A 26,265-nucleotide genomic window follows, 5' to 3' on the forward strand; every position below is an offset into this window, starting at 1 on the left:
CTGGTTAGCATCAGCGCTAACTTTGTAGTAGCAGATAAACTGAATGAGCTTCTCCTGAAACCAGATCCAAACAATTCACACACACACACACACTGGATTTCAGAGCTCAGTGAGGAAAGGATCAGATTGTGACCTGGTTTATTTTAACTGGATCCACATCCAGGATCAGCTCAGGAATCACCAATAACAAGAGCTTGTTGAAGTCAGACTGATGAAGCCTCATAATAAACATGCAGCTTATTCATATTCAAATTACAAAGGTACAACTTATATCTCCAGATATACCACATGCAGGAAGCAGTGCAGCCTCCAGAGGTAAACTCTACGGTTCAGGTTGAAGGTGAGGGTCTGGGTTAGACAGGTAGAGGTGGTGGTGTCTGCAGGTAGCGACTGTGCTGCTGTCACAGTGTTGTTGTGGAGCCTCTCTCCACAGACAGTCGAGAGCTCAGAGGGGTCGAGTGGAACAGCTGACACTGAGACAGTGTCTTCATGTGCTGACTGAAACCAGCTGCTGCAGATCCTCCGCGGCACGTCGCTGCCCGGCCCTGACCCAGATAGCTGCACTTTCAGCAGCTATTTTCACACTGATGCAAAAGTTCATTCTCATTTAACTGTGCAGAGCCCAGAGGTCACATGACCCAGAGTCAAAGACAGAACCATTCAAACTAACTGAGGAACGGGAAAAAGTGTTTGGAACGTTTCTGAGAAAATGTATTCTCCTTCATCACATCCCAGAGGGAAACATTTCGTGTTGGCAGGAGCTAAAGTTCACATTCAAATCATTAGATAAAAACGGCTGCTGTCATGTTTTTATTAGACAGCAGAGGTGAATACAGAGGGAGGGAGGGAACGACTGAGCCGCTCTCATGTTAAAACCCTGTGTCTAAAATATGTGAACAGGAACTCTGTTCCACATCTGTCTCTTCTCAGAGCCGCCGCAGTTCAAACTCCACCTCCACATGAAGTGTTCTGGCTACTCCCGTTCTCCGGAGGACACTGTGAGATCTGACTCAAGTTAATCGGACACTTCACAGTGAACAACAGTGATGTGATGAGACCAGCAACTGATTCTGTGTCATCAAATCAGCTTCTGAGGTTCATCTAAGGAGAGAAATCCTTTCGATTTGAGAAACACTGCACATTTGAAAATGTTCTCTGATGTTACGTCTGGTCAGTTGTACAGGACAGGACCGATGAATCCAGATCAGTGAATCAGAACTTCTTCTTTCCTCTTCAGTCAGCTGACAGCCCCTCAGATTTATCTGTTGACCCTTCGGAGGGGCCCGACCCCTAGGTTGGGAACCACTGGACTGTATATGTGGTCGTTAAAGCAGCTCCACCCGGAGCAGCTACAACAGTAAAACACTGCTGAAGTGTCTGTTTGGTTTTGGTCCTGAACTTCAGGATGTGATTCACCTGATGGACAAAGTTCTGACACGAGGTTGTTTCTGCTCAGCTGACAGAGGACGGAGTTCACCACAACAGCCTCAGGCCCACACCAGGAGATTCACCACATCCCTCTGTGTGGTGAGGCGGGAAACTCTCTGATGTCTCCTGGTCTCTGCCAGAGCTGCTGCTGTGTTTTCCCTGTGATCTGATAGCAGGAAATTGGCCTAAACTGCCTCTAATTTGCCACAAAGAGCGATTATCACGAGGCTGTTTCGTCACATTTCAGCCTCAGAGCAGCAGCCGGCAGGGAGGAGACGGATCATCAGAAACAAGACCAAAGACGAGGAGAACGTGTGAACCTTCAGACGGTTTGGTCTCATGGAGGATCCCTGCTCCTCACATCCAGCATGAAAACCAATGAGACCACTGGATCTTCCCTCCACAGATGAGGCAGGAGTAAAAACACATGGTTGAGAGCTGCTTCACCCCACTGTCTAATTTCAGAGTTTCCTCTCAGGGTTTTAATCTGGAGCCACCTGCCTGTTATAAAATTGTAATCCTGTTAGCAGGGAGCAGCCGTCAGCCTGGACCAGCACCAGGCTGGGACCCAGAGCATGCTGGGACGGCACCTGCCCACACCCGCAGACGGTGTGAGGCATTCAGTGCATCACATGTCAGACATCAGTGTGTTCCAGTGTGTTACATGACATATGATGGTCTCTGTTCTGTGAAGACCTGAGTCGGGGTTCAGGCTTCAGGGTCAAGTTTAGAACCAGGTTTAGGGCACAGGTGGGTTCAGGACCGTGGGAATGTATCAGGTCCAGAATCACTTGTCCACAGGTGTGTGTGTAGCTTTTAAAACATATAAAAACATCATCAAAAGCAAAGATTGGTGCAGCAGACAAAGAAAAGCTCCAATCACTGAGTCAGAGTGGGATCGATTCATCAGTTTGCCGATAAGAGAAAGTTCATCTCAGTAATTTTGAAGATACACAGCTGAGAGATATTTGCTGCTTGTGGTTTTAAAACATTGAATGTGTCACCTTCTGGGAAACTGATGGACATTTTTCTGACACTGCAGATCAATAACTAATGAAAACACATGATCAATATTATGACTTATTTCTTTACATCAACGACTCTGTGGTGTTAAGTGCTGCAGCTTTTTCTGTGCAGAAAAAACAGTTGGTAGTTCTGAGCTTTGGACAGGGCCAGGCTAGCTTTATGCTAAGCTAGGCTAACCTCACCCTGACTGCAGCTCTGTACTGAGTCAATGATGAATGTTGAACAGTTCTTTTAAATAAAGCTACAGAACCACAACTGACTTTCAGAGGTTTGACCAAAGATCCTCTATAACAGTGGTTCCCAACCTGGGGGGCCCGACCCCCCAAGGGGGGCGCCAAAGATCCAGGGAGGGTTGCGAAGCCCTCTTGATTTTAAGGGGTTTAATAATTTTTATGTAATTAAAATGTTAAATAAATGAGTAAGCATTTAATTCATATATGTGACAAAATCAACTAAATTCAAGGGCCACATTAAACATTTATTCGTGTATTTAAATAGATAAACAAATAAGTTATATATATCACGAGGAACAGAGCGTGTGTGACGTGAACGCCTCTCATGCTGCAGCCGTTGCCTAGCAACGTAAAGCTAAGGGAGAAATGGCGAAGCGTCAGGTAGAGGAGACTGCGGAAAATGTCAAAAAGAAAAAGAGGGGCTACCAAGAAAGTTATATTGAGTTTGGCTTCATAGAAGCAATGGGTAAAATTAGAGCTGAATGTATATTTTGCTGTGAGAAACTGGCAAATGGAAGTTTGAAGCCCTGCAAGCTGAAGCCACACCAGACAACTAAACATCCCGAGACAGTGGGTAAGCCCAAAGAGTCTTTCATCAGAAAAAGAGAGCTTGTTGTCACTAGCAGGCCCCAAAACATAAAGGAGAGTTTCTTCAGGGCGGGAAGCGACCACAGGCCGGCATCTCTTGAGTGCTCTCTCCTAATTAGTTAATAAGTACAAGTTCTGAAGAAATATGTTGTAATCATACACAGGTTCTCCTCATTGTTCCATGCTGTTATGAAATTACTGAAATATCAGGGGTCACCAAAGTTTACAATGGTAAAAATATGGGTCCCTTAAGAAAAAGGTTGGGAATCACTGCTCTATAACAGAGATGATGCTTTACGGGCAGAAATGAAATGGTATTCACTTCCTGTCAAAACACAACAACCATGGTACAGGTCAAAGTTCATATGTGATCAGTCTGATGATACTCTCTGATTTCCCTCCAACAACAGTTCAATAATTATATCAATCACAGTTTATGTCAGTGACTGTGGGGCCAAAGAATCCGAAACTGTGATCACTTCTCCCATCAGGGTGAACACTCACACCTGGTCTCTTACAGGGGCGGGGCTAGTGGAGAGACCATGTGACACAGACACAGGAAATGATTCTAGGTGTGCCGTCTCCTTTCTCGACTGTCTGTGGTTTAACGTCTCACCTGCACTGATGTACAGGTGTACTCCAGGACACTGTGACATCACTGTTGGGTGTGGTTACAGGTGCATTTACCACAACTGGCAGATGCAAATATAACAGCTCAACTTTCATCTGCACATTCAAGGTAATAGAGGCAGGCGCGCACACACACACATACACACACACACACACACACACACCTGGAAAACCTTGTTACACACCTTTGACCACTCTCTGTTTCATGCTGTGCTGTGGGGGAGGTGTTGTTGCTTAGTGTCCCAGTAAACTTGTTAAGAGGCTGTAATCACTACTCATTTTACTGTGTGTGTGTGTGTGTGTGTGTGTCAGCTCTGGTCTGAAGTCGTACGACTGTGTGGAGCGTCTGAATGTTTCCCTCCATCTGTTGCCTGCTTCATTATCTGATGGTCGCTCATTTACGCTGTCAGGGAAGAAAGGCTGCTCCGTGATGTATGTGACCGCATGCTGGACATTTTTTGGGTGTGTGTGCGAGTCTGTGTGTGTGTGTTTGAGGGGGTTGAGAGGTCAATAAAGGCGACCCCCACAGAGAGAGCCGGGCCCCGGGGTCCCTAGGGGGCCTGTCACAGAGGTAATGGATGATGTTTTCACTGCAGGGCGAGGGAGCCACAGAACAGCCGTCCTCACACTGCAGGGAAATGAAGGTCTGACCACAGAGGCCGACATTTTTAACCAAACCCAGAGAGCTCCACTCGTTACTCAGTCTCAGGTCTGATTAGAGCGGCTGCAGATCCTGACAGGGGTGGGGGTGGGTGTGTGTGTGTGTGTGTGTGTTAAACTTTCACTGAACTCCAACTTCAAAGTTTTATCCAAACAGACTGAAACTCTGGACGTTTCTCTGAGTCAGACTCAAAAACCTGAATTTGAAGTTGTAGCTACAGCAGAAGGAAGAGACAGAAAAACACTGAATATGTGACATCGTCAGTTTCTGACTCTGTCGTAACAAACTGAAGAACATCTGGTTCGAAACATCCAGAAAAGTTTGGTCTCGTTACTGAAACTAAATCATTAAAGTTTATGTCTCAGTTTGAATTTTTCAGAGACTGTCCTGTAACGAGGTCAGAGGTCGTCTGTCAGCAGGTCACTATGACCCATAGTCAGGTTTTGTTGCTAGGCGACATCTAGTGGTCGTAGTGATGATGACAGCAGCAAAGGGAAAAGTGCGGTGACGTAGTTTATAGAGCGACAAAGTCCACGTCAGGAGGAGGTTGTGGTGGATGGATGAATATGACACAGGAGAGCGGTGTTCGATTCCCATGTGACAGGAGCAGTTTATGTTGTTTCTGTTCTCCATGACCGTTCACTGTTATTGTTGTAACCATGACAACAAAGATCGTCTAATGTTGAGGAAGTACTTATTACCATCTTTTACTGAACCTAACCAACATGTGACCATTATTATAGTAACCATAGCAACAAAGGTAGGTATGCCACTCTTGGAAGATTCTGTGTGTTTAGTATAGTAAACCATGACAACCAAGGTTGGGTACTCCTGCGGCCCATGGCGTGGCTGCAGATTGGCTGGTTGTCAGAGCAGACGGTCGTAAACCAGCTGCTGCTGTGTAACTGTGATTGTTTCTCCAGCAGGGGAACTCTTCCAGTTTTGTTTTGGTGCTGGATTTGGATTTCATTTTAGTCTGAAGTCCACCTGACAGCAGCGCCACAGACAGATGTTCTATCACTGTCTGTTTCTAACATCGTTTAGTTTTCATTTGTTCACAAATTCCTTTTTCTTGTGGAAAAAAGATCAACAAATATTTTTCATCATAGTCTTTAGACTTCCTGTAGGGGGGTTGAGGGTGGGGGCAATGTCTCTGGTTGGAGGCAGGCGGCTGAACATGTGTTGGTGCCTGTGGGTCGCCGTGGCCTCGCCATCACCCACATCTGCAGCTCTGTGGCTGTAAACAGCTGCTGATGGATGGATGGAGGTGTCCCAGTGCCCTCTGACCCCTGATAGGTGGAGGGCAGGGGGGCAGGGGGGGCGGCAAGGTCAGCGCAGGGGCTTCCTGCTCAGTCATCTGAGTGGGGTGACGCCCTCCTCTGTAATGGAGGCGCTGGCTTCATGTCGGGGACTCGTTTCTCTTCAGGCTGAAGGTGGAAGGTTTTTTTCTCCTCGCTCGTTGTCGTCGTGCTGAGGACGTGCAAAATCTTTCCAGCTGTTTTGAAGAAGTCACGTGTAATTTGTAAAATAAAGCAGCTCTTTAAAGAGTTGGTGACTGTAAACAAATGGTAGCGAACACAAAGCCCATAACACACACACACACACACACACACACCACCTGTTTCTGCTCAGGGAAATTAACATTTGAGGAAAATCACACAGTAATTACATTAACAGGGACGATGCTTCTGTACTTCCACATGAAACACTGTAAAATTAAACATGAAAAAGCAGTGTGTGTGTGTGTGTGTGTGTGTGTGGTGTAAACAGCACGTCGGCTTGTGGTTTGGTTTTTATGAGCTGTGGCTCAAAGGAGGCTGCAGCCAGAACACACACACACAGTTTTGAGGGTAAGTCTTCTGTCCTCTATTTCCTTATAAATATATTTTTATTGTTTACAGCAATTGTTTGTTGGTTTGTTTGTATATGTATTATAAATGAAATGACGTTTTCTTTTGTGTCAGGATTCATTTGTGTTTTACGCCTGTTGTGAGCATTTGACTGGAATGTTTACAGATGTTCACAGATGTTTACAGACTTCAGCTCTTTGAGTTGGATCATTTCTCCATCAATCACAGGATCTTATAACAGAGACCAGAACATGTCGTTGGCATTAACCACGCCAGGCTGGTTTAAGACAGATTCAGTTTGTTCATGTTAATAACAACTCTTCCATCAACACTGAAGTCAGTCATGAAGTTCCACTGGGTTCTGATACTTTTCATCCTAAAGATGCTTCCTTTAGGAAACATTATCAGGAAGCACCAGTTAAATGTCCACTTTTACGCAGATGACACCCTGCTGTTCTTCTCCATGAAGTTAGGTGAGGTGGTCAAACTTCAGGTGAGTCTGAAGGACATGAAAACCTTTTACTGAAGTTACCACCTGAAGTTATTTTACTAAACACCACAGAGATGCCTGATCTGATAATAAACTGACTCTGGATGACACCACCTCGGCCTCCAGCGCTACAGTCAGAAACCTTGGGGTCATTAGAACAGCCTTCTTCCACCTGACCATTACTCTGAAAATCTGAAGCTTCCTGTTGAAAATCTAGTTAGTGCCTCTGTTTCCTCCAGACTGGACTACTATGATTCTGTATTATCAGGATGTCCCAGTGACTCAGTGAAAAGCCTCCAGCTGATACAAAAGTTCAGTCCTGAACCAGGAGCAGAGACCACATGTCTCCTGCAGCTTCATCACCTCCTATAAAATCCTCCTCCTCACCTACAGAGACAGTAAAGGTCAGACACCATCGTATCTTAAAGAGCTCATACAGGATCCTCACAGAACACGCTGCTCTCTAAACACAGGTGGTTCCTGTGGGGGGCAGAACCTTCAGATATCAGGCTTCTCTGCTGTGGATCCAGATCCCAGTCTGGGTCCAGGACCAGACCCCCCCTCTATGTTTAAGACCAGGCTTCAGACTGTCCTTTGTGCTGAAGCTCAGTCAGCTCTTTAAATCAATTCAATTTTATTTGTATAGCGCCAAATCATAATATAGTTTATTGAGAGTTTCCTGTGTGTAGTTTGTTTGCACAGCCTAGTCAATCTATAGAATATTTAGAAATGTCTCTTGTGCCTCGAGGCTTTTGTGTCTGTTCAGAAATTGGCATGGTGCTCCTAGGAAATAATTTTCTTTGTAGTTGATTCTAATTTTTTGCTGTTTTCAAAGCCATCTTGCCCTTAAACGGAGGGATAATAGGACAAAAACATCAGCATAAGTTCTAAAAATGAACTGTAAAGTGTAAAAGGTCTTTATTCTTCGTGATATTTAAATAAGTAATAAACACAGCAGCAGCAAACACACAACCTTCACACAACCTTCACTTCCAACAGCCAACGCCTCCTTTTCTCTCCCCCTCCCTCTCTCAGGTACCAGTGCCCCCCCCCCCGTGCCTCTCACCTCCCATCTGCTGCAGGACTCGCTGTCCTCCAGGTTCTGCTGAGTCCTGGCAGCGGCCCCCAACTCCCGCCGAGCAGGGACCGATTTAGCCTCTCCATGTTTGGAGGCAGGCGGGGGGAGGAATAGATGGGGTGGGGGTGTTTGGCTGTTCTGCTGGCCTCAGCCAAAACCTATGAGTCAGTGAGGACTGGGATTTTCAGCACAGAGCCGGCCCCCTCCCAGTTTTACTGGCCAGTTCGTGTCAGCCTGGTGCTCATAAAGACTCTGACTCAGTCTCACAGGTGAACCCTGTCCTGATGCCCACACCTGGTCTGACCCCGTCCCTATTGTCACTGCGGTCCAGACTACAGACCGGTTCCAGAGTCCGGTCGTGTCCCGGTTAAAGGACTCTCCTCCACTAACGGACTCAGAACAGCTCAGAATCCTACACACAGTTCAGTGGACCACTTCTGAACCACTGAACCCACAAACCCAGAGTGAGTCAACAACAACAGCACAGATTTAAAAACATGAGTAACCTCCAGACCACAGTCTCTCATGGTCTCAGGTCTGTGTGGATCAGGTCTGTGTGGATCAGGTCTGTGTGGGTCAGGTCTGTGTGGATCAGGTCTGTGTGGTGGATCAGGTCTGTGTGGGTCAGGTCTGTGTGGATCAGGTCTGTGTGATGGATCAGGTCTGTGTGGGTCAGGTCTGTGTGGATCAGGTCTGTGTGGTGGATCAGGTCTGTGTGGGTCAGGTCTGTGTGGATCAGGTCTGTGTGGATCAGGTCTGTGTGGTGGATCAGGTCTGTGTGGGTCAGGTCTGTGTGGATCAGGTCTGTGTGGATCAGGTCTGTGTGGTGGATCAGCTCTGTGTGGTGGATCAGGTCTGTGTGGGTCAGGTCTGTGTGGATCAGGTCTGTGTGGATCAGGTCTGTGTGGTGGATCAGGTCTGTGTGGTGGATCAGGTCTGTGTGGATCAGGTCTGTGTGGTGGATCAGGTCTGTGTGGTGGATCAGGTCTGTGTGGGTCAGGTCTGTGTGGATCAGGTCTGTGTGGATCAGGTCTGTGTGGTGGATCAGGTCTGTGTGGGTCAGGTCTGTGTGGATCAGGTCTGTGTGGATCAGGTCTGTGTGGTGGATCAGGTCTGTGTGGGTCAGGTCTGTGTGGATCAGGTCTGTGTGGATCAGGTCTGTGTGGTGGATCAGGTCTGTGTGGGTCAGGTCTGTGTGGATCAGGTCTGTGTGGATCAGGTCTGTGTGCTGGATCAGGTCTCTCTTTTGAAGACTACACACATCTGGTCCAGGTGGTTTTCCGTGACTCCTCCTCCTTTACTACAAACTGAGTCCAGGTCCCGGCTCAGCTGACTTGTCCCTGTGCAGCCCACAGGTGAAATACCTGGACCACAGCAGAGGTCAAAGGTCATTGCCCTGAGAACATCCCCAGGTTGGGAGCAGGTGGGAGGCAGGGTGGGCAGGTGGGTGGGGGGGTGGACAGAGGTCAGGAGGTCAGGAGGTCAGGGGGTCACTGGTTCAGACCAGAACAGCTGCTGAAGAGCCATGTGCTAAAGTGGAGCTAACGCTAGTGTATCCTGAACATGAACATGGTCAGTGGGGTTCAAGCTAGCATGTGCTACAGAGTTAGCATCCTCTGTGTTCAGAGGCTAACAGGTGGACTGTGGTCTGGATCCAGACCAGACACCATCCTGTCCAGACCCGGACCTGGACCTATAATCAGAGCATTTCTGTTTTAACTGGCGCAGCTTTTGGAGACTTTGACACTGGTCATGTGACGCTGCTCAGCCAATTGTAGAGATTTGAGTCAGAGTGTGAGATCAGTCATGTGGTGATTAGCTGTGATTAGAGAACATGTAGTGATATTATAATATACAGAAGGTTTTATTCATTTCTTATAACCTGATGATCATCGTTCTGGACCTTTGTCCTTTGAGGAAATGTTGTCTCAGTCTGTTGTCATAGTGACAGTGTTAGCATGACGTATAGTTTGGTGCACTGACCGTCAGGTGCTGGAACAGCCAGGCTCTCAGGATGTTGGTGGCCACTTTGGGGAAGATCCCTCTCTTCTTGTTGTGCAGTTTGTCTCTGTCGAGGTCGTCGTCGTCCCCGGTGCTGGGTGACGCCACGCCGTTGTCCAGGCAGTCACCTGACCGACACACGGAGAGGAGGAGAGGACCCACTTTTCATTTCCAAACATGGCAGATATGTGACCTTTGACCATTTCTGAAGGTTAAGAACTTTAAGCACCTGTTTTAGCTTGAATGCCCCCTCACACAGTCGTCACTCTGTACAGGAGGTTAAACTGTTCATGTGTTAACTCTCGACTTTCTTCATAAACAGCAGATAAACATGTGGTTTAACAGCCTGTAATCAGGTGGAGGCTGCTGTACAAACAGCCTGAACAGTGAATGGTGGACATTACTAAACGCTGACACGTTCTCGCAGCTGTGTTACAATCTGCTTCCTCTCAGACACAGAAACTGTCCGAGACACGGTGAGACTGGTTTTATTCCGCTTCCCTCTGGAAGCTGCAGCTAGCTAACATTAGCACACACGCCTCCACTCAGGGACTTTCTGTTGATGTGTGGAATCAAACTGGTGACCCTGCAGTCACAAGCCGGCCCGCCCCGCTCTGTAACCCTCTCTGTGCCCCCCTGTCCCCCCACAGTTTTTGAATACTGCAGTATTTCAACTGAAGCTGCGGCCGCCGTGTTTTTACTGCTCTCTCTCTGCCTGTTTAATGAGCCTTGTTTTCTCCTCAGTGTTTTTAACAGCGCTGGGCCAAGGTCAGGGCCACGGTCCCTGGCAGCCTGGGCAGGAGCTCCAGGTCCACGTCCAGCCCAGAGGCAGCGGTGGACCGGGGCCCCACTCCGCCTCAACAGAGGCAGGACTCTGCTGAGCAGCGGAGCCTGAAAAGGTGGAAATAATCATAAAAATGATGCGTAACTCCATAAACAAGCTCTCAGCCTCATTAGGCTGAACCACAAGCTGCCTGAGGCTGATTTATACCCCTCCCCTCCCCAGCTCTCTGAGGGGGGAGAGGTCCACCTCAACCCGCTAATGGTCTGTGACCACGCAGCTTCACAACAACCTGTGGACTTCAGGAGGGGAGGGGGGTGACAGCGAGGAGGAAGACGCCAGAGAAGAGGAGGATGAGTGATGTCAACATCAACATGTCAAACGTTGGTGTTGTTGAGTTTGGAGGACGGGTTGGAACCAGCATAACCCTGCTGGTCACCTACCCACAGAAATGTTGGGCGGATGGATACACTGCCCTTTGTCAAGAAATAGATCCAGTGAGTAACTTTCATTTATTTATTTCATTTAGTCATTTAGTCATTTAGCAGACGCTTTTATCCAAAGCGACTTACAGAAACTTCCCCCAGAAGCACAAAGTGCTTCTAACACTTAAGATTTCATGTTAATGAGTGAGATTTAGAGGCTGTTTCCCTCTGTTTCTGGTCTTAATGCTAAGCTAGGCTAATCACACCCTGACTCCAACCCTGTGCAGAAAATAAGTTTGATTCTCTCCCATTCAAAGTGACAGTATTATGCCGAGGACACGTCTCTCTGTTTATATTCTCCAGGATGGCAAATTAACACCGAGGTCGGGCCAAACCTGCTGTGGAGTCGGCTCCAGTCAGCAGATGTCATCTGAAGTCCTGCTGACTGAGGTTTCTCAGTACAGTCACAGAAATCTCTTATTAACCATGTTTGGCTCCGTGGCAGAGGTCGCCCGTGGAGCTGGCCGTGTGTAAGTGATGTTTAAATCTGCACCAGCCAACAGAGAGCGAGCTGCAGCAGCAGCCTGCGGTCTGGCTGCACTTCCCTCCACTCACCGAGAACAGTCTGATAAAGCACATTTGTTTCCAGATGGACGTGTCACACACAGACTCACAGTCTGAACTCAAAGACACCTCGAGTTAGAGCCTGACTCAGAAACTCAGAGGAAAGACTGGATCCTCCTCAGTCACACAGCTTCTTATCAGAGGTCAGTGCTGAGAACAAGAACTGAGAAAAACAACTGTCAAACAACTGTCTCACCCACACAAGTTAATGTCAATATCATCAGTTCTCCACTGCCTTTCCCAAATTTAAAACCTGAAGACTCCACAGGTCAGAGCTGAGAGCTGCAGTTCCTCTAACGACCACTAGAGTCTGGCTCCAGCAGTGAGTCAGTCCCACAGACTCCCATGTTCAAATGTCCAACTTTACAGCAGAAAGAAACATGTTTACAGCCTGGTACAGAGACTGTTCTGCTCTCTAGAGATCATTTCCTCCTTCATGACACCTGTGCAGGTGAATTTATACAACTCACCTGTTCACATTTTATTAAGGACTAAAGTGATGGAGAATTGAGGGCGTGGCCTCTTTGAGTGACAGGTGGGTGAGAGTATGCTTGACACAAACAGACATGCACCAAAGTCTCAGCTGCACACACGCCCCGCCTCTTTGACCATATCTGGATTAGCTGGGAGTTAGGGGCGGAGTCAGGCGCTGCCAAGATGGCGACGGTGGAGCAGCTCACTCTGAGCTTCAGAAACCTGAGGGTGAGGTCACAGAGGCTCCGCCCATCTTTATTTACAGTCACCTGTTTGGACCAGTGTGTTGGACTGAGTGACAGACCACCTGACCATCTGCAGAGTCACGCTGCTAACAGGCTAATGTTAGCATTTACTAACCACAGCTCCCTTCAGTGCTGCAGACGTCGAAGCCTCAACAGAGATGAAGGCTCTAAAATAAATGTTGATTTTGTCTGAAAAGTCGTTTGGATGTGAAGATGCAGCACAGCAGTGGATACTCATCAATCATGAATGTGCAGAAAACCTGAGACCTGAGCAGCAGAAACCAGAGGAAGCAATGTTGTGTGTGTGTGTGTGTGTGTGTGTGTGTGTGTGTGTGTGTGTGTGTGTGTGGGTGTGTGTGGGGACATAAAGGTCTCTTTCTTCCCGCTCTGCTCAGTGTCTGTCAGCCTCCATCACTCTCTCACTTCCTCGTTCTCTTTCAAACTCACATCACGTCCAGCATGTTAGAACCCCCCCCCCAAAAAAAAGAAACACAGACCCACACATGTATTGAATGCACCACTGCATCATAAGTACCTTGTTCACTGCTGTTGTCGCCGCTGTGAGACGTGTGTCCACCACTGGACGGTCCCGGCGTCCCGGCCGACCGGATGGACGCCGCGTCATCATGATCTCTGCTCCATGAAATCTGCAGAGGACGACACAGAACAACAGTCAACTGTCAACGACACAGACTGAACCTGAGTGAGTCTGTTTCCTCCTCTGCTGCTGGAGCTGGTTCTGCAGACGCTGCCATGAAACCACAGAAGAAGAAGAAGAAGAGCTCAGATGATGGAAACTTGATCTGACATCTGTTTACTGTGTTAATGTGAGGAAGGCTCATCCTCCTCATCATTGCTCCACACACCAACATGTTCCCACTCAGACTGAACATCATCAGTCTGTTCAAACTCACTCATCCTCTGAACAGTCGTCCTCTCCTCCACCTTCAGACATGATCAAAGTGACCGATCAATAATCAATAAAACCAACAAAATAAGCCCAAAACACGAGTCACAAAACTACAAAGAGATAAAAAATGACTGCAAAGACACAAAACAATAACAACTACAACCAGACGACGCGACTGGTAAGATCTGAGTCTTTTACGTGATTCGTCATCCGTCTGTGATCTCTGTTGGCTTTTCTTCTACCAGTGAGACATGAACACCTGTGAGCCAATCCCTGACAGGCTGGAGGTGGTAACAGCCAATGGCGTGGCTGGATGTTATATTTCTGCATTTGTCCAGGAGGACACTTGATGTTACATCAGTGTGTCTCAAACCATGAATTAAAATTGTACTGTCATGTCTTGTAATGCACAGTGACATCATGACCCCGACTCCTCCATTGCTACAATCTATAAATTTTCAATATGTTGCTGTTTTATTCTTTATTCTTATTTTATTCTTACACTCACCTGCACCCAGAGATAACAATGCGCTATCTGCGTGATGCCCTCAAGTCAGCAGGCAGGAACACACTGTTTGACTGACAGGTGATCAGAGCAGAAACACCTCCTTTGTGAGGACCAGCAGGATTATCAGCCGCTGGTCGTCTGACTCTGAGCTGCTCCACCTCACACTTCATGGTGTTTAAAGGGCTACAGGCCCAACAAGTGTGTGTGTGTGTGTGTGTGTGTGTGTGTGTGTGTGTGTGTGTAAATCTGTCTGCTCACTCCAGCTTTACAGAGCTTCTCAGATCTTAACTCAAGGTCTTCTTACTACCTTTTACCTTGGAGCTTTCAACCACATGCCAGGGTCTTACTCAGCAGGTGGAGTTTGCTCATGGACACAGATCTGACTTCTGAACTGTTCCTGCTGCGTTTGTGTGAACACAGTGAAACACTGAGTTTAAAATGTTGACCTGTGGAATCACAATGTTACTGTGTTTACAGTGGGTTCCTGATCCACCTGGACTCCAGAGGCTTAAAAATCATCAGGGGTTTTATCTTTACACGACTGTTTAAATCAGCTGAAAGTCAAACCTCCATTAAAAACTGATTTAAATTCTTCTGGACTGACTTGTTTCAAACCTTCATTATAATTAATTAATAATAATTAATATCATTGCTCTGTCTGATCGAGTGTCATGAAATTATCTATTATCTAAAAAACAACAACACAACATTTTAATCTGCAGTGAAGAGACAGGAAGTGATGAGGTGAGAGAACAGCTGATTTACTGTGAGCTCACCTGGTCCAGGTTGTTCCCTGATGACCTGATGAAATCCTCACTGTCCGATTTGTTTCCATCTCTGTCATCAATAACCAGATCAATCGGCATCTTCCCTTTCAGACAGCTGATGTATCGATGGCAGAAATTATCACAGAGCTCATGAACCTGAGAACAATGAATCATACACCGTATATAAATATATGGAGATCCACTGGGATATTATCAAGGTTTACTGAGGGTTTTGTTCAGGATAAATCCTGGATTAGCAGCATGGTGGACGTCTGATCTCATTACTTAAGATTAAACAGCAGACGTTGGTTCAGTTCTGATAAATAAAAAGGTCAAAGGTCACTGAGACAAACCTTCTCCAGCTCCAGGAGGTGGAAGCGCAGCACTTGTATCGACTGAATCATCTGCAAAACAAAACCAAAACCACACATAGTAAAAAAAAAACCATGTGACCTCAACAAAAACCACAATAAAACAGTGAAGAAGAGATGGAGGCGGGGCTGGAGTTCTGTGCAGCTGAGTCTCCTTCAGGTCAGTGTGAGCGGGAACTAAAACTGGTTTATAAAACCAGTTCAGTTCCAACTGTCAGCTGGTCAGGAGGGAACCACAGGTATAGCTGGGTGTCGTCTGCATAGCAGTGATATGAGAAGACATGTGAGTGGTTAACTGGACCCATGGATGTGGTGTATATTGCAAAGGGGGGGGGGGGGGGGGGGGGGGGTCCTAGCACAGATCTGTGGGCCTCTCCAGTGAGGAGGGGGAGGGATCAGGACACACTGAAGGAGCGAGAGGATTCAAACCAACAAGTGCTGAGATGCTCATGTCGGCATCTACCAACATCATGGGGCTGAAACCCTCAATCAACATCAGCAGCTCATGTGATAGAGTTTAGGTTCTGTGATTAGATGAACCTTCTTCTTCTACCCCTGAAAGTTTTACGTCCACACATCATTGTTCCGTTGATCACACCATGAGAGTTTCATGTTGATCCAACTGTGAGTCACTAACACTGTCTGTGGGACTTTAACCGCAAAAGGCAGAGCCGCCTGAACCAGACAGCTCTACCAACCAGTCCTCCAACGAGTCTCCAACCAGTCCAATCAGTCCTCCAACCAGTCCTCTAACCTCCAACCAGTCCTCTGACCAGTTCTCCAACCAGTCCTCCAACGAGTCTCAAACCAGTCCTCCAACCAGTCCAACCAGTCCTCCAATCTGAGCCACTATCCACCCTCTGATACGACCCATATCAGTGTCTCCTGAAATAGTTCCTACGGCAGCAGTAGTACCAATCCTTGGTTGTCATGGTTACAAAAATAAACACACACAATGTGCCGACAGTGGCATACCTACCTTCATCGCCATGGTTACTATAATATCGGTCACGGCTTGGTTAGGTTTAGGAAAAGATGGTGATTTGGGTTAAAATAAGTTCTTCCTCATCATTAGACGATCTTTGTTGTCATGGTTACAATAATAAGAGTGAACGGTCATGGACAATAGAAACAACATAAACTGCTCCTGTCACATGGGAATCGAACACCGCTCTCCTGGGTCATATTCATCCATCCACCCCAACCTCCTCCTGACGTGGACTTTGTCGCTCTATAAACTACGTCACCGCACTAGATGTCTCCTAGCAACAAAACCTAACTATGGGTCATAGTAACCTGCTGACAGACGACCTATCAGTTCACTCACAGTCTCGCTTCACTGCTGCAGAGTCAGTGTAAGGAAGAAGAATTCAGATTCAAAGTAACTCACCAAATTATCCAGCTCTGGGTTCGATGAAAATAATGGCTTCTCTGATCGGATCTACACACACACAAACACACACACACACACACACACACACACACACACACACACACAGAACATGATAAAAACCTTGTTGCCCTCCTCGGAGAGTTTGATGATACTGTATGAATCACTAAAAGATAAATGACTGAACTGAACTTTGTGCTTAATCAAGACAAATTAACTACTAATTAATACAGAAAGTAACCAAGAATATTTGCTGAAGTACTTGTACTTAACTTGAGCATTTCCATTTCCTACTACTGTATATTTATAGCCCACCACATTCAGAGGAACTTGACGTGTGCTCATCTCCTCAGATCTGAAGCTGCACGTTAAACTAACAGGAAGTTGCACAGCAGCTTCAACAGTAAAACCCTGTGTGCACATTAATGCATCAATAACAATAATCCAGTTCTAATCCAACTCTTCCCTCATCACAGTACAGGATTAATCTGGCCCTGCCTCAGAGTCCCTCTTCTCCTTCCTGTTCTACATTAACATGTGGATAAAACACAGGCTCTACCTGTTTGGAGAAGACAGCGATGTCCTCGTTGAAGGAGTCTGAGGAGCAGACGTCTCCTCCGGCCACGCTGCTCTCTCTCGGCGTGCAGGTCGCCAGTTCACATTTTTCAAAAATCAGTGCGAGCAGTGGGAATAAAGGATGTCTGCAGGAGGAGGAGGAGGAGGGGGAGGGGGAGGGGGAGGGGGAGGGGTAGGAGGAGGAGGAGGGATCAGCTCAGAGTAAAAAACTGTAACAAGAGTTTCCAGCTGCTCTGAAAGTCACTGAAAAACAGTTGAGGCAGAGAAAAGCTTTAAGGACTAAAAGCTAAATTAAAGAGTTTTTCACAGGTAAATAAAGTTCAGTTTGAGGCTCTCACTGTATAAACATCACATTTAAAAAGAAAAACTTCACAGTGTCTCATCAACACAATGTCAGCAGTTTTCACAGGAGACGTTTCTGTGGATCCACTGAGGAATATTCACAAGAACTAAAACCAGTGAACCTATTAAACCCTGATGGCAGCAGAGAGAAAATATTCTTTTGTGATTTGACGCTTTAAAGAAAAACAACAAAATATAGAAGGAATAAAACACACAAAGAAGTTTCAACAGAGGAAAGATTTATAAATAAAGATGTGATTCTGAAGGTGGACTTAGGACCTGACGAGGACCTGATGAGGACCTGACAAGGATCCGACGGAGAACCTGATGAGGACCTCACAAGGACCTTATGAGGACCTGACGAGGACCCGATAAGGAACCAACGGAGGACCTGACGAGGACCTGACAAGGATCCGATGGAGAACCTGATGAGGACCTCACGAGGACCTTATGAGGACCTGACGAGGACCCAATAAGGAACCAACGGAGGACCTGACGAGGACCTGACAAGGATCCGATGGAGAACCTGATGAGGACCTCACGAGGACCTGATGATGACCTGATGAGGACCTCACAAGGACCTGAAAAGGACCTGACAAGGACCTGATGATGACCTGACGAGGACCTGGCGAGGACCTTATGAGGACCTCACAAGGACCTGACAAGGACCTGATGATGACCTGACGAGGACCTGATGAGGACCTGGCGAGGACCTTATGAGGACCTGACAAGGACCTTATGAGGACCTGACGTAGGACCTGATGAGGACCTGACAAGGACCTGACGAGGACCCGACGAGGACCTGATGAGGACCACAGGCTTTGTGTCTAAACTCGAATTGGAAGTTAAAGTCACAATAATCCAGAGACAACAAAATAAAACAACATTGATGTTCTCCTTCAAATTAAGAGCTGGTCAAGGTGAGACTGTGGATCAAACCAAGCTCTGTCATTGGCCATCAGCTGATAACAACAGCTGGAAGCATCAGCTGGTTAATCAATGATAGGAAATTATCAATCAGCTGTTGTTGTGATAATTGATCACTTGTGTTTAAATAATCGATTATTATTTTGACATGATTCTGATACATGATTCTACTTCTCTTCTCTTCTCTGAAGAATTTCTTCTTGTCATGTGATAAACTGAAGATTTGTTATTTTAAACTTTAGAAAAAAACTGACGGGTGTTCCTTTCTTTTTTTGGACCATTTTGTGACATTTAATCTACAAACTAATTGATTATTGGAGAAACTAATCAGCAGATTAACAGAGAGTGAAAATAATTGAACGGTGAGTTGATTTGACAAAGTTTTTACAGTGCAGCTGAAGCTGCCTGAACCAAAGACTGTGGCTGCAGAGGTAAAGTTACAAAGGTAAGAAGACAGGACAGAACGGAGAGAAAGAGTCATGTGACCTTTGCTCTAAATCCATTTGCTGCAGTGTTGAAAAGCTTACGCAGTTTTTCTGCCATTAATAAACTGTCTTTGAGCTAATTGTACTTAATTACATGAGTATTTCCATTTCATGCTGCTTGATATTTTCTCTCCACTGGATCAGAGGGAAATCATTGTGCTGTCGACTGCAGTCACAGGCTGCTGCTGTTACTCAACACACTGTTAAAGTGAATACACTCAACAGTGTGGAAATTTAAACTGGCTCAACCAGCTGCCGACACGTGAACGCATCACCACAGACAACACACTAACAACTTACACTGTTGATATTTTCAGTGCAACTTGCTGCTTTTATTTTGACACTGTGCAGTTGAGCAGCACTTTTATTTTGACAATGTGTAGTTGAGCAGCACTTTTATTTTGACAATGTGTAGTTGAGCAGCACTTTTATTTTGACAATGTGTAGTTGCTGCTCTCTCTAAAGTAAAAGAGCTGCATGTTCCTCCCGCCACCGCCTGCAGCAGCTTGTTTCTGTCTCCACCTCCCTGCTAACACGCAGCAGCTTCACCTCTTCCCTCTGACACAGAGATAGCATCGGCCTGGCTCGGCCCGGCCTGGAATGGGACGGCTTGTCGCTCAGTCCCGACCAGTGAGCGATAAGCTGAACACAGATAACACGAAGAAGCTTTTACAGAGGAAGAAACACTCAGTGAACACATCGTACCCATAAATGGCGTCTTTGTCCCTCTTGACGGCGTCCCCGGCTGTGGCAGCCATGCTGCTGCTGCTGTGGCTGGACTGGGAGTACTGGTGGGGAGGGTATGGACCGGCAGTGGCGGCGGTGGCCAGGTGAACGGCCTGCAGGGAGCGAGCGGCAGCAGCAGCGTGGTGGTGGTGGTGATGGTGCGGGTCTCCATACACCCCACCCACCCCCTCCAGGCCGTAGTGGGCCATATTTTCATACTGAAACACAGAGACAGCAGTGTGACCTCTGACCTCCGGAGCTGTCCTATAGGAGCTGTGTGTGTGTTCAGGTTTATGATCAGATGTTTAATTAATGAGTTGAAGAAGCAGTGATGTCAGGAGACAAACTGCGACTCACCTGTGTGACAGGAGAAACAGCTGAAACCTAACGACTGCTGCAGGTTGTACAGGTACACAGGTGTTCCTGTTCTTCTGATTATTCCCTCCCCTCAGTTTCAAACTCAGTCTGACCAAAACTCTTCTCTCACATTTCATTTTTAAACAGGCTGTGACAACAGAGACGTGTCTGAAACACACTGATCTGTGCTGAAGCAGAATGACTGAACCTCAGAGATGCACAAAACACCATCTAACTACACAACCTGACAATGGCTGTTGTATCATGTGCTGGTGTTGTTGTTATTGTGTGTATTTACTCTCATGTGATTGACACTGTGATGTTCACACACAAAAACTGGTTTTAAACTGTGGAACAGTCAGAGAACAGATCTCACACACACACACACACACACACACACACGCACACACACACACACACACACACACAGCTGCACAATGTGAACAAACGCCATTAAAATCTTTCATCAATACACTTTGAGTAAAAAAAAATAAATTAAAAACTGAGCAAAAATCTGATGAGAGAGAAAACTAGATTTTTATAGTAAATCTATAAAATCTGTAAAATGAAATAAAAGTGAAATTAAAACAACTTTAAAGTTTTCTTCCCATTTAAGTTAAAAAAGTAAATGAATAAAATACAGTTAAGGAAACAAATGAATTTGTTTTTCACTTCATTTTAATTTTTTAATCACATGAACAAGCTGCTGATATTTAATCTAAAATACAGGGAAGTTTAATTTAGGTTAATTTTTTTTTAAAGAGTCAAAAAAAAATCTGTTATAATTTTAAAATTATAAACGTGAATTTATTTTTTCTCCTTTACAGGAACTGACATATTTATAGAATCCATATAAAATTATCAATTACAGAAAAGGTTTAAATTTAAAATTAGTTTATATAAAATATGAATTATGAATAATAAATCTGTTGTATTTTGATATAAATCATATTAACTTATTATTTATATTTTTTATGTTTTATTTCCACTGTGGAAAATTTAACGAGTTCACATTTTGACTAAAAACCGTTTGAGTAACAAAACGTTTCAAAGTTTAATGAGACAAAGACGTGAACGTCCCTCAGTGTGAACACAGAAAAAACCCACAGACTGAGCTCCACACACACACACACACACACACACACACACACACACACACAGAGCCGCTGAACGTTTTAAAGTGTGAACTCAAACTTTATTTCAGTCTGAAGGTAAAAGTTTGTGAAGTGGATCAAACGCAGCGACTGATTTTATTTGGTGGAATAAATTTGACTTGTTTTCACATTTTTGTCAGAAAATGAACAGAGAATAAAACGTGAAGGCCTGAAGGTCAAAGCAACAAATAAACCTTAAACCAGTTTAACTGCACAGATCAGAAACTTCTCATTATTCACACCAGAGGTTTTTTTGTTTTTGTTTTTATTAATGATCAGTTTTATTTCATTTTTCTGTCTCTTCTTCTTTTTTAGTTTTATTAAAGCTCAGTGTTTGTTTCTGCTGCGGTTAAATCACTGAATCAAGTCAAACTTTAGAAATTGTGTAGAAATGTTTCGTTTTTATATTTTATACCTTTAATAAAAATGTAATTTAAAAATTAAAGAAATCTTCGACACTAAGTTTTGATGTGTTTTTTTTAACTTTCAAGTAAAAGTTTGATGATGATTTTTACGCACGGACAAAGTTTGGATCTTTGAAATTTAAAAATTAAAAAGCTAAATATTAATTATCTCTCAGAAACATCGTTAAATTGAATTCAAATAATATTTGAATTCAATTTAACGTTTAAGTAATTTAATTTGGGGAAAAAAAGTTAGTTTTAAAAATAAAAGCTAACGTGTTCATGAGTGCTGAATGAGTTTCCTCTCAGGTCGGAGAGCAGCGCGGACTCCGCGCCGATTAAAGCGGGTTTTACGCACCCGTTGCGCCATCGCCCCCGTGTCTCCGCCCGGGCTCCAGGTGACTCCTGCGGGGCTCAACACGCATCCGCCTCCCGGTACCGGAGCGGTTCCTGCCGCCTGTGTCCCACACCCAGTCCAGCACGCGGAGCAGCCGCAGGTCCCCGCGGGCTCCCGCCGCTCTCCACGGGACCGACCCGCGGCGGCACCAGCGCGGGCAGACGCTGTCCTGCTCCCGGCCCCCGGCTCCAGGTGACACCGACTAACCGACCAACCGCTCAGTCCGCGGGCCGAAACCGACCAGGTTACATCCAAACCGGTGAACCGGTGAACCGATGAGGCGGAGCCGCCCGCTGCGCTCTGAGCCGGGCCGTGCGGCGCTGTGTTCTCCGCTGAGCTGCGTTCAGGTCCCCATCACAGCGTCCTCCTCCGTGTGTGTGTGTGTGTGTATGTGGGGGGGTGGGGGGGGGGGGGGGTGGGGGTGGGGGGGGTGTCTCTCGCTTAAAGGAGCAGAGGCTCGCTGCGCGTCCCCGCGGCTTCCACAAGATGTGAGAACTTGAGCGCGCCCCCGCGAGGTGAGTTGAGTGTGGGGGCTGCAGGTGAGTCCGGGGTTTGCACAGAAACACACAACACCTGCTTCTTCTCCTTCATTCATTTCTGACACAATCCTGTTTAATGTCGCTGGAGCCTCCTGCAGAGGAGCATCCTGGCTCATGGTTCTGCTGTTGTTGTTCTATAAAGACCAGAATCCGTTTTTGAAAATAAAAGCATGTCCTGATGTGGAGGAGAAACTCTGGTCTGTTCAGGTGTTGGACTGCAGCGACATCTAGTGCCGGGAAAGAGTTACCACGGCTGAGCTGCTTCACCAGGCCTCAACCAGATCTGAGCCAATGAATGGATGAATTTTTGATTATTGTGTCACATGAGTTTACAAGACACCAACAGTTCATACAAGACCAGGACCGTGACCAGGACCAGGACTAGGACCAGGACCAGGACCAGGACCAGGACCAGGACCAGGACCAGGACCAGGACCAGAGATTTCAGAGTCCAGATGTCAGAGCATCACAAATCAGAATAAATACAATGTGAATATTTTCCAGGTTTAGAGACAAAGTTATGGGAGTTGCAGATGTGTGTGAAAGATCATGTCGAGTTGCATTATGGGAAATGTAGGATGTTGTGTTTTTGTTCACTTGCTCTGCTACCTCCATTTTTTCATTTGTGTCAGGGTCTAAATATAATGTACAGGAAACTAAAGACATCACTCAGTAAAAGCTGTTTTATAGAAATGTGTCTCCAGGTAAAACAGAACTGACTCAGTTCATATTTAACAAATGCACCACTCATACAACCACCTGATGGTTTTATACTAAACAGATACAGTAAAATTAAAAGTGTTCTCATAAATACCTGGAAGTGCAGCGCACACTTAGAACCACATTCAATTCAGAGAAATAAAACTGATGAAGTTAAACTAAACATTTAAATGAAATTATTTCATCTGGTTTTAATTACTGATTATTTCTTGATTTATCTCAGACGCAAAACATCAGAGAGGAAAGAGTGAAGATTTTAACTTTAATGTTTCTAATAGTTATTTAGGATAAACTGATGGGTTTAACTCGTGCCTGACTGGTGGTGAATTAAGAGTTTATGGCATCAATACATCACTAATGAATGACAGTTAATTCACAAACATTAATTGATATGCCACTAATTAGCTGGACTCATTTAGAAAAGGTCATTTCAGAGCTCTACATGTTGCTGTGTGTTTACAGGTATTTATTCTTTAGATCATTTAGTTTCACAGCCTGAAAACAGACACATGTATTAGTCAGAATCGGTCTCAGAGCCCCACTGACCATCCTGGAGTCTTACTACGAACATGACCTCAGCATCTCCACAGTCGCTGTTCAACGGGTCCAGATCCTGATCCTGATCCTCATCCAGATCCAGATCCAGATCCAGATCCAGATTCTGATCCTGATCCAGATCCTCATCCAGATCCAGATCCTGATCCTGATCCAGATTCTGATCCAGATCCTCATCCAGATCCAGATCCAGATCCGGATCCTGATCCAGATCCAGATTCTGATCCTGATCCTAATCCAGATCCTCATCCAGATCCAGATCCTGATCCTGATCCTGATCCAGATTCTGATCCTGATCCAGATCCTCTCCTGATCCAGATCCAGATCCAGATCCAGATTCTGATCCAGATCCTGATCCAGATTCTGATCCTGATCCTGATCCAGAGCCAGATCCAGATCCTGATCCAGATCCCCTAAACCCAACCGGTCGAGGCAGACGGCCGCCCACCCTGAGCCCGGTTCTGTTGGAGGTTTCTTCCTGTTAAAAGGGAGTTTTTCCTCCCCCCTGTCGCCAAGCGCTTGCTCGTTGTGGGAACTGTTGGGTTTTTCTCTGTAACAAAGTGAGGTCTTGACCTGACCCTGTAAAGAGCCTTGAGATAATGTATATTATGATTTGGCGCTATACAAATAAAATTGAATTGAATTGAATTGAATTGAATTGAATTGAATCCAGATCCAGATTCTGATCCTGATCCTGATCCTGATCCTGATCCTGATCCAGATTCTGATCCTGATCCAGATTCTGATCCTGATCCTGATCCTAACCAGTTTTTAACCCTTCAGCCTTTTACTGAGCATCACCTGGTTTTCTTTGTGACACATTAAAATCACTGGACAGCATCTGCACTGGCCTGGACAAATAAAGACACTGAAAATACAGAATCACTGTTAAATACAGTCTGAGACATTTAAAACACACAGAGACTCATGTCGACTGTTTCTTCACCAAATAAACCTCAAACTCTGGAGATGACTGTCGGTGAACAGCTGTGCAGCAGATGTGAAGACATGTGCAGTATCAGGACCTGACCAGTAGGTGTCAGGAAAACACAGGTTGATAATGGGGACACCAACCCAGCACCGAGGAGGACGTCTGGGAGGTAGGGATGTAAACTGGGGCTTTTATTTTGAACGACAGTGAGAGTGGAAAGTGATTTTTCAGTCTAAAGTTTAATATTTCAGTATAAAAGCACATTTATCAAAAAATAACAAGGAGTTCAGTCTCCACAGAGACCTTTAGACTGGTTCTGTTTAAACTGGTTCTGTTTAGACTGGTTCTGTTTAAAATGTCGATCTGCACCTCATAATACTACTGCTACTGCTGTTAGTACTTGTTAGTACTACTAGTACTAAGACTGAAGTATTCAGAGCAGTGAGTAAAACTCATTCATTCAAAACTTCACTGACACAAAAGTACTAAAGTATCGTCAGCAACATGTACTGCAGTATTAAAAGTAAAAGTACCCATTATACAGAGTTGAGTTGAGGTGGAAATAATACTTCATATACTGAGAGCAGCACTGTACTGTACTATATTTGACGACTGTTACTACCACTACAAGTACTACTTCTACTACTATTACAACGACCAATATGATACTGGTGCAGTATTACCACAACTACTACCACTACTTCCAATACTGCCAGTTTTAGTGCCACAACCTCCAATGCAACTATTACATTATTATAATTACAACCTCTACTTCTACTTCCATTACTACTATTAATGCAGTACAACAACAACAACAACAGCAACAACTACTACTACTACTACTACTCTTTTAGTGCCACAACTACATCAGCTGCAAGTACTACTATTGCTGCTTTTACTGCCACTACTAAAACTCCAACTCAGCTAGAACCAGTAGGAGTACTGCTGTTGATTCTACTACTACTACTGCTACAACTACTACTACTACTACTACTAGCCTATCACTAATACTCCTGCTACTACTACTAACTATGATGAACAATAGCTGCTGTTACAATACAGCCTCCACTAATTCTACCATTACCTACACAGCTGTTCCTGCTCCCCCCCCCCCCTTCTCCTCCTAAACCCAACCGGTAGAGGCAGACCCCCCCCACCCTGAGCCCGGTTCTGTTGGAGGTTTCTTCCTGTTAAAGGGAGTTTTTCCTCCCCCCTGTCACCAAGTGCTGCTCTTTGTGGGAACTGTTGGGTTTTTCTCTGTAACAAAGTAAGGTCTTGACCTTACCCTGTAAAGAGCCTTGAGATAATGAAGATTATGTTTTGGTGCTATACAAATAAAACTGAACTGAACTGAACTGAATGGAATTACTACTACTACTGTTACCATTAGTTTAGTAGTGAGTTACTACCACTACTATTGCTTTTCTACTTTTACTGTTATTCCCGTTTGATGTGTTTATTTAAGAATAATTATAGAACATTAGTCTACAAATAAATACAGTAAGATTGCAATGTAGCCTGCATTACACCTTTTCAGTCATTATTATTATCATGACTATAATAATAATTATTATTATTATATGGTAATAGCACGTGACTCTGCAGTCCTTCGGGTCTGACGTCACCCCCCCCCCCCCCCCAGTCCGCTCCGCTCTGTCTGCGCTCACTGAAT

At 45.4% G+C, this 26,265-nt stretch overlaps 1 protein-coding gene across 1 annotated transcript in view; it reads right to left on the minus strand.

Annotated features, from left to right (window-relative positions):
- The window catches only part of meis1a (Meis homeobox 1 a), a 30,595-nt gene extending 8,373 nt beyond the window's left edge, over positions 1-22,222 (minus strand). The window contains exons 1-8 of the mRNA XM_071505205.1: positions 21,810-22,222; positions 19,516-19,754; positions 17,040-17,181; positions 16,481-16,531; positions 15,073-15,123; positions 14,729-14,875; positions 13,070-13,181; positions 9,968-10,113 (exon numbers count right to left, since the gene is read on the minus strand). Of these exons, the coding sequence (XP_071361306.1) occupies positions 9,968-10,113; positions 13,070-13,181; positions 14,729-14,875; positions 15,073-15,123; positions 16,481-16,531; positions 17,040-17,181; positions 19,516-19,754; positions 21,810-21,821 (900 nt within the window). The 5' untranslated portion in view covers positions 21,822-22,222. The remainder of the gene's footprint in view (positions 1-9,967; positions 10,114-13,069; positions 13,182-14,728; positions 14,876-15,072; positions 15,124-16,480; positions 16,532-17,039; positions 17,182-19,515; positions 19,755-21,809) is intronic.
- Between the last annotated feature and the right edge of the window lie 4,043 nt (positions 22,223-26,265).

This window comes from Trachinotus anak, unplaced genomic scaffold (assembly GCF_046630095.1).
Source record: "Trachinotus anak isolate AG129_WGS33_773 ecotype Australia unplaced genomic scaffold, CSIRO_AGI_Tana_v1 ptg000019l, whole genome shotgun sequence".
Lineage (NCBI taxonomy): Eukaryota > Metazoa > Chordata > Actinopteri > Carangiformes > Carangidae > Trachinotus > Trachinotus anak.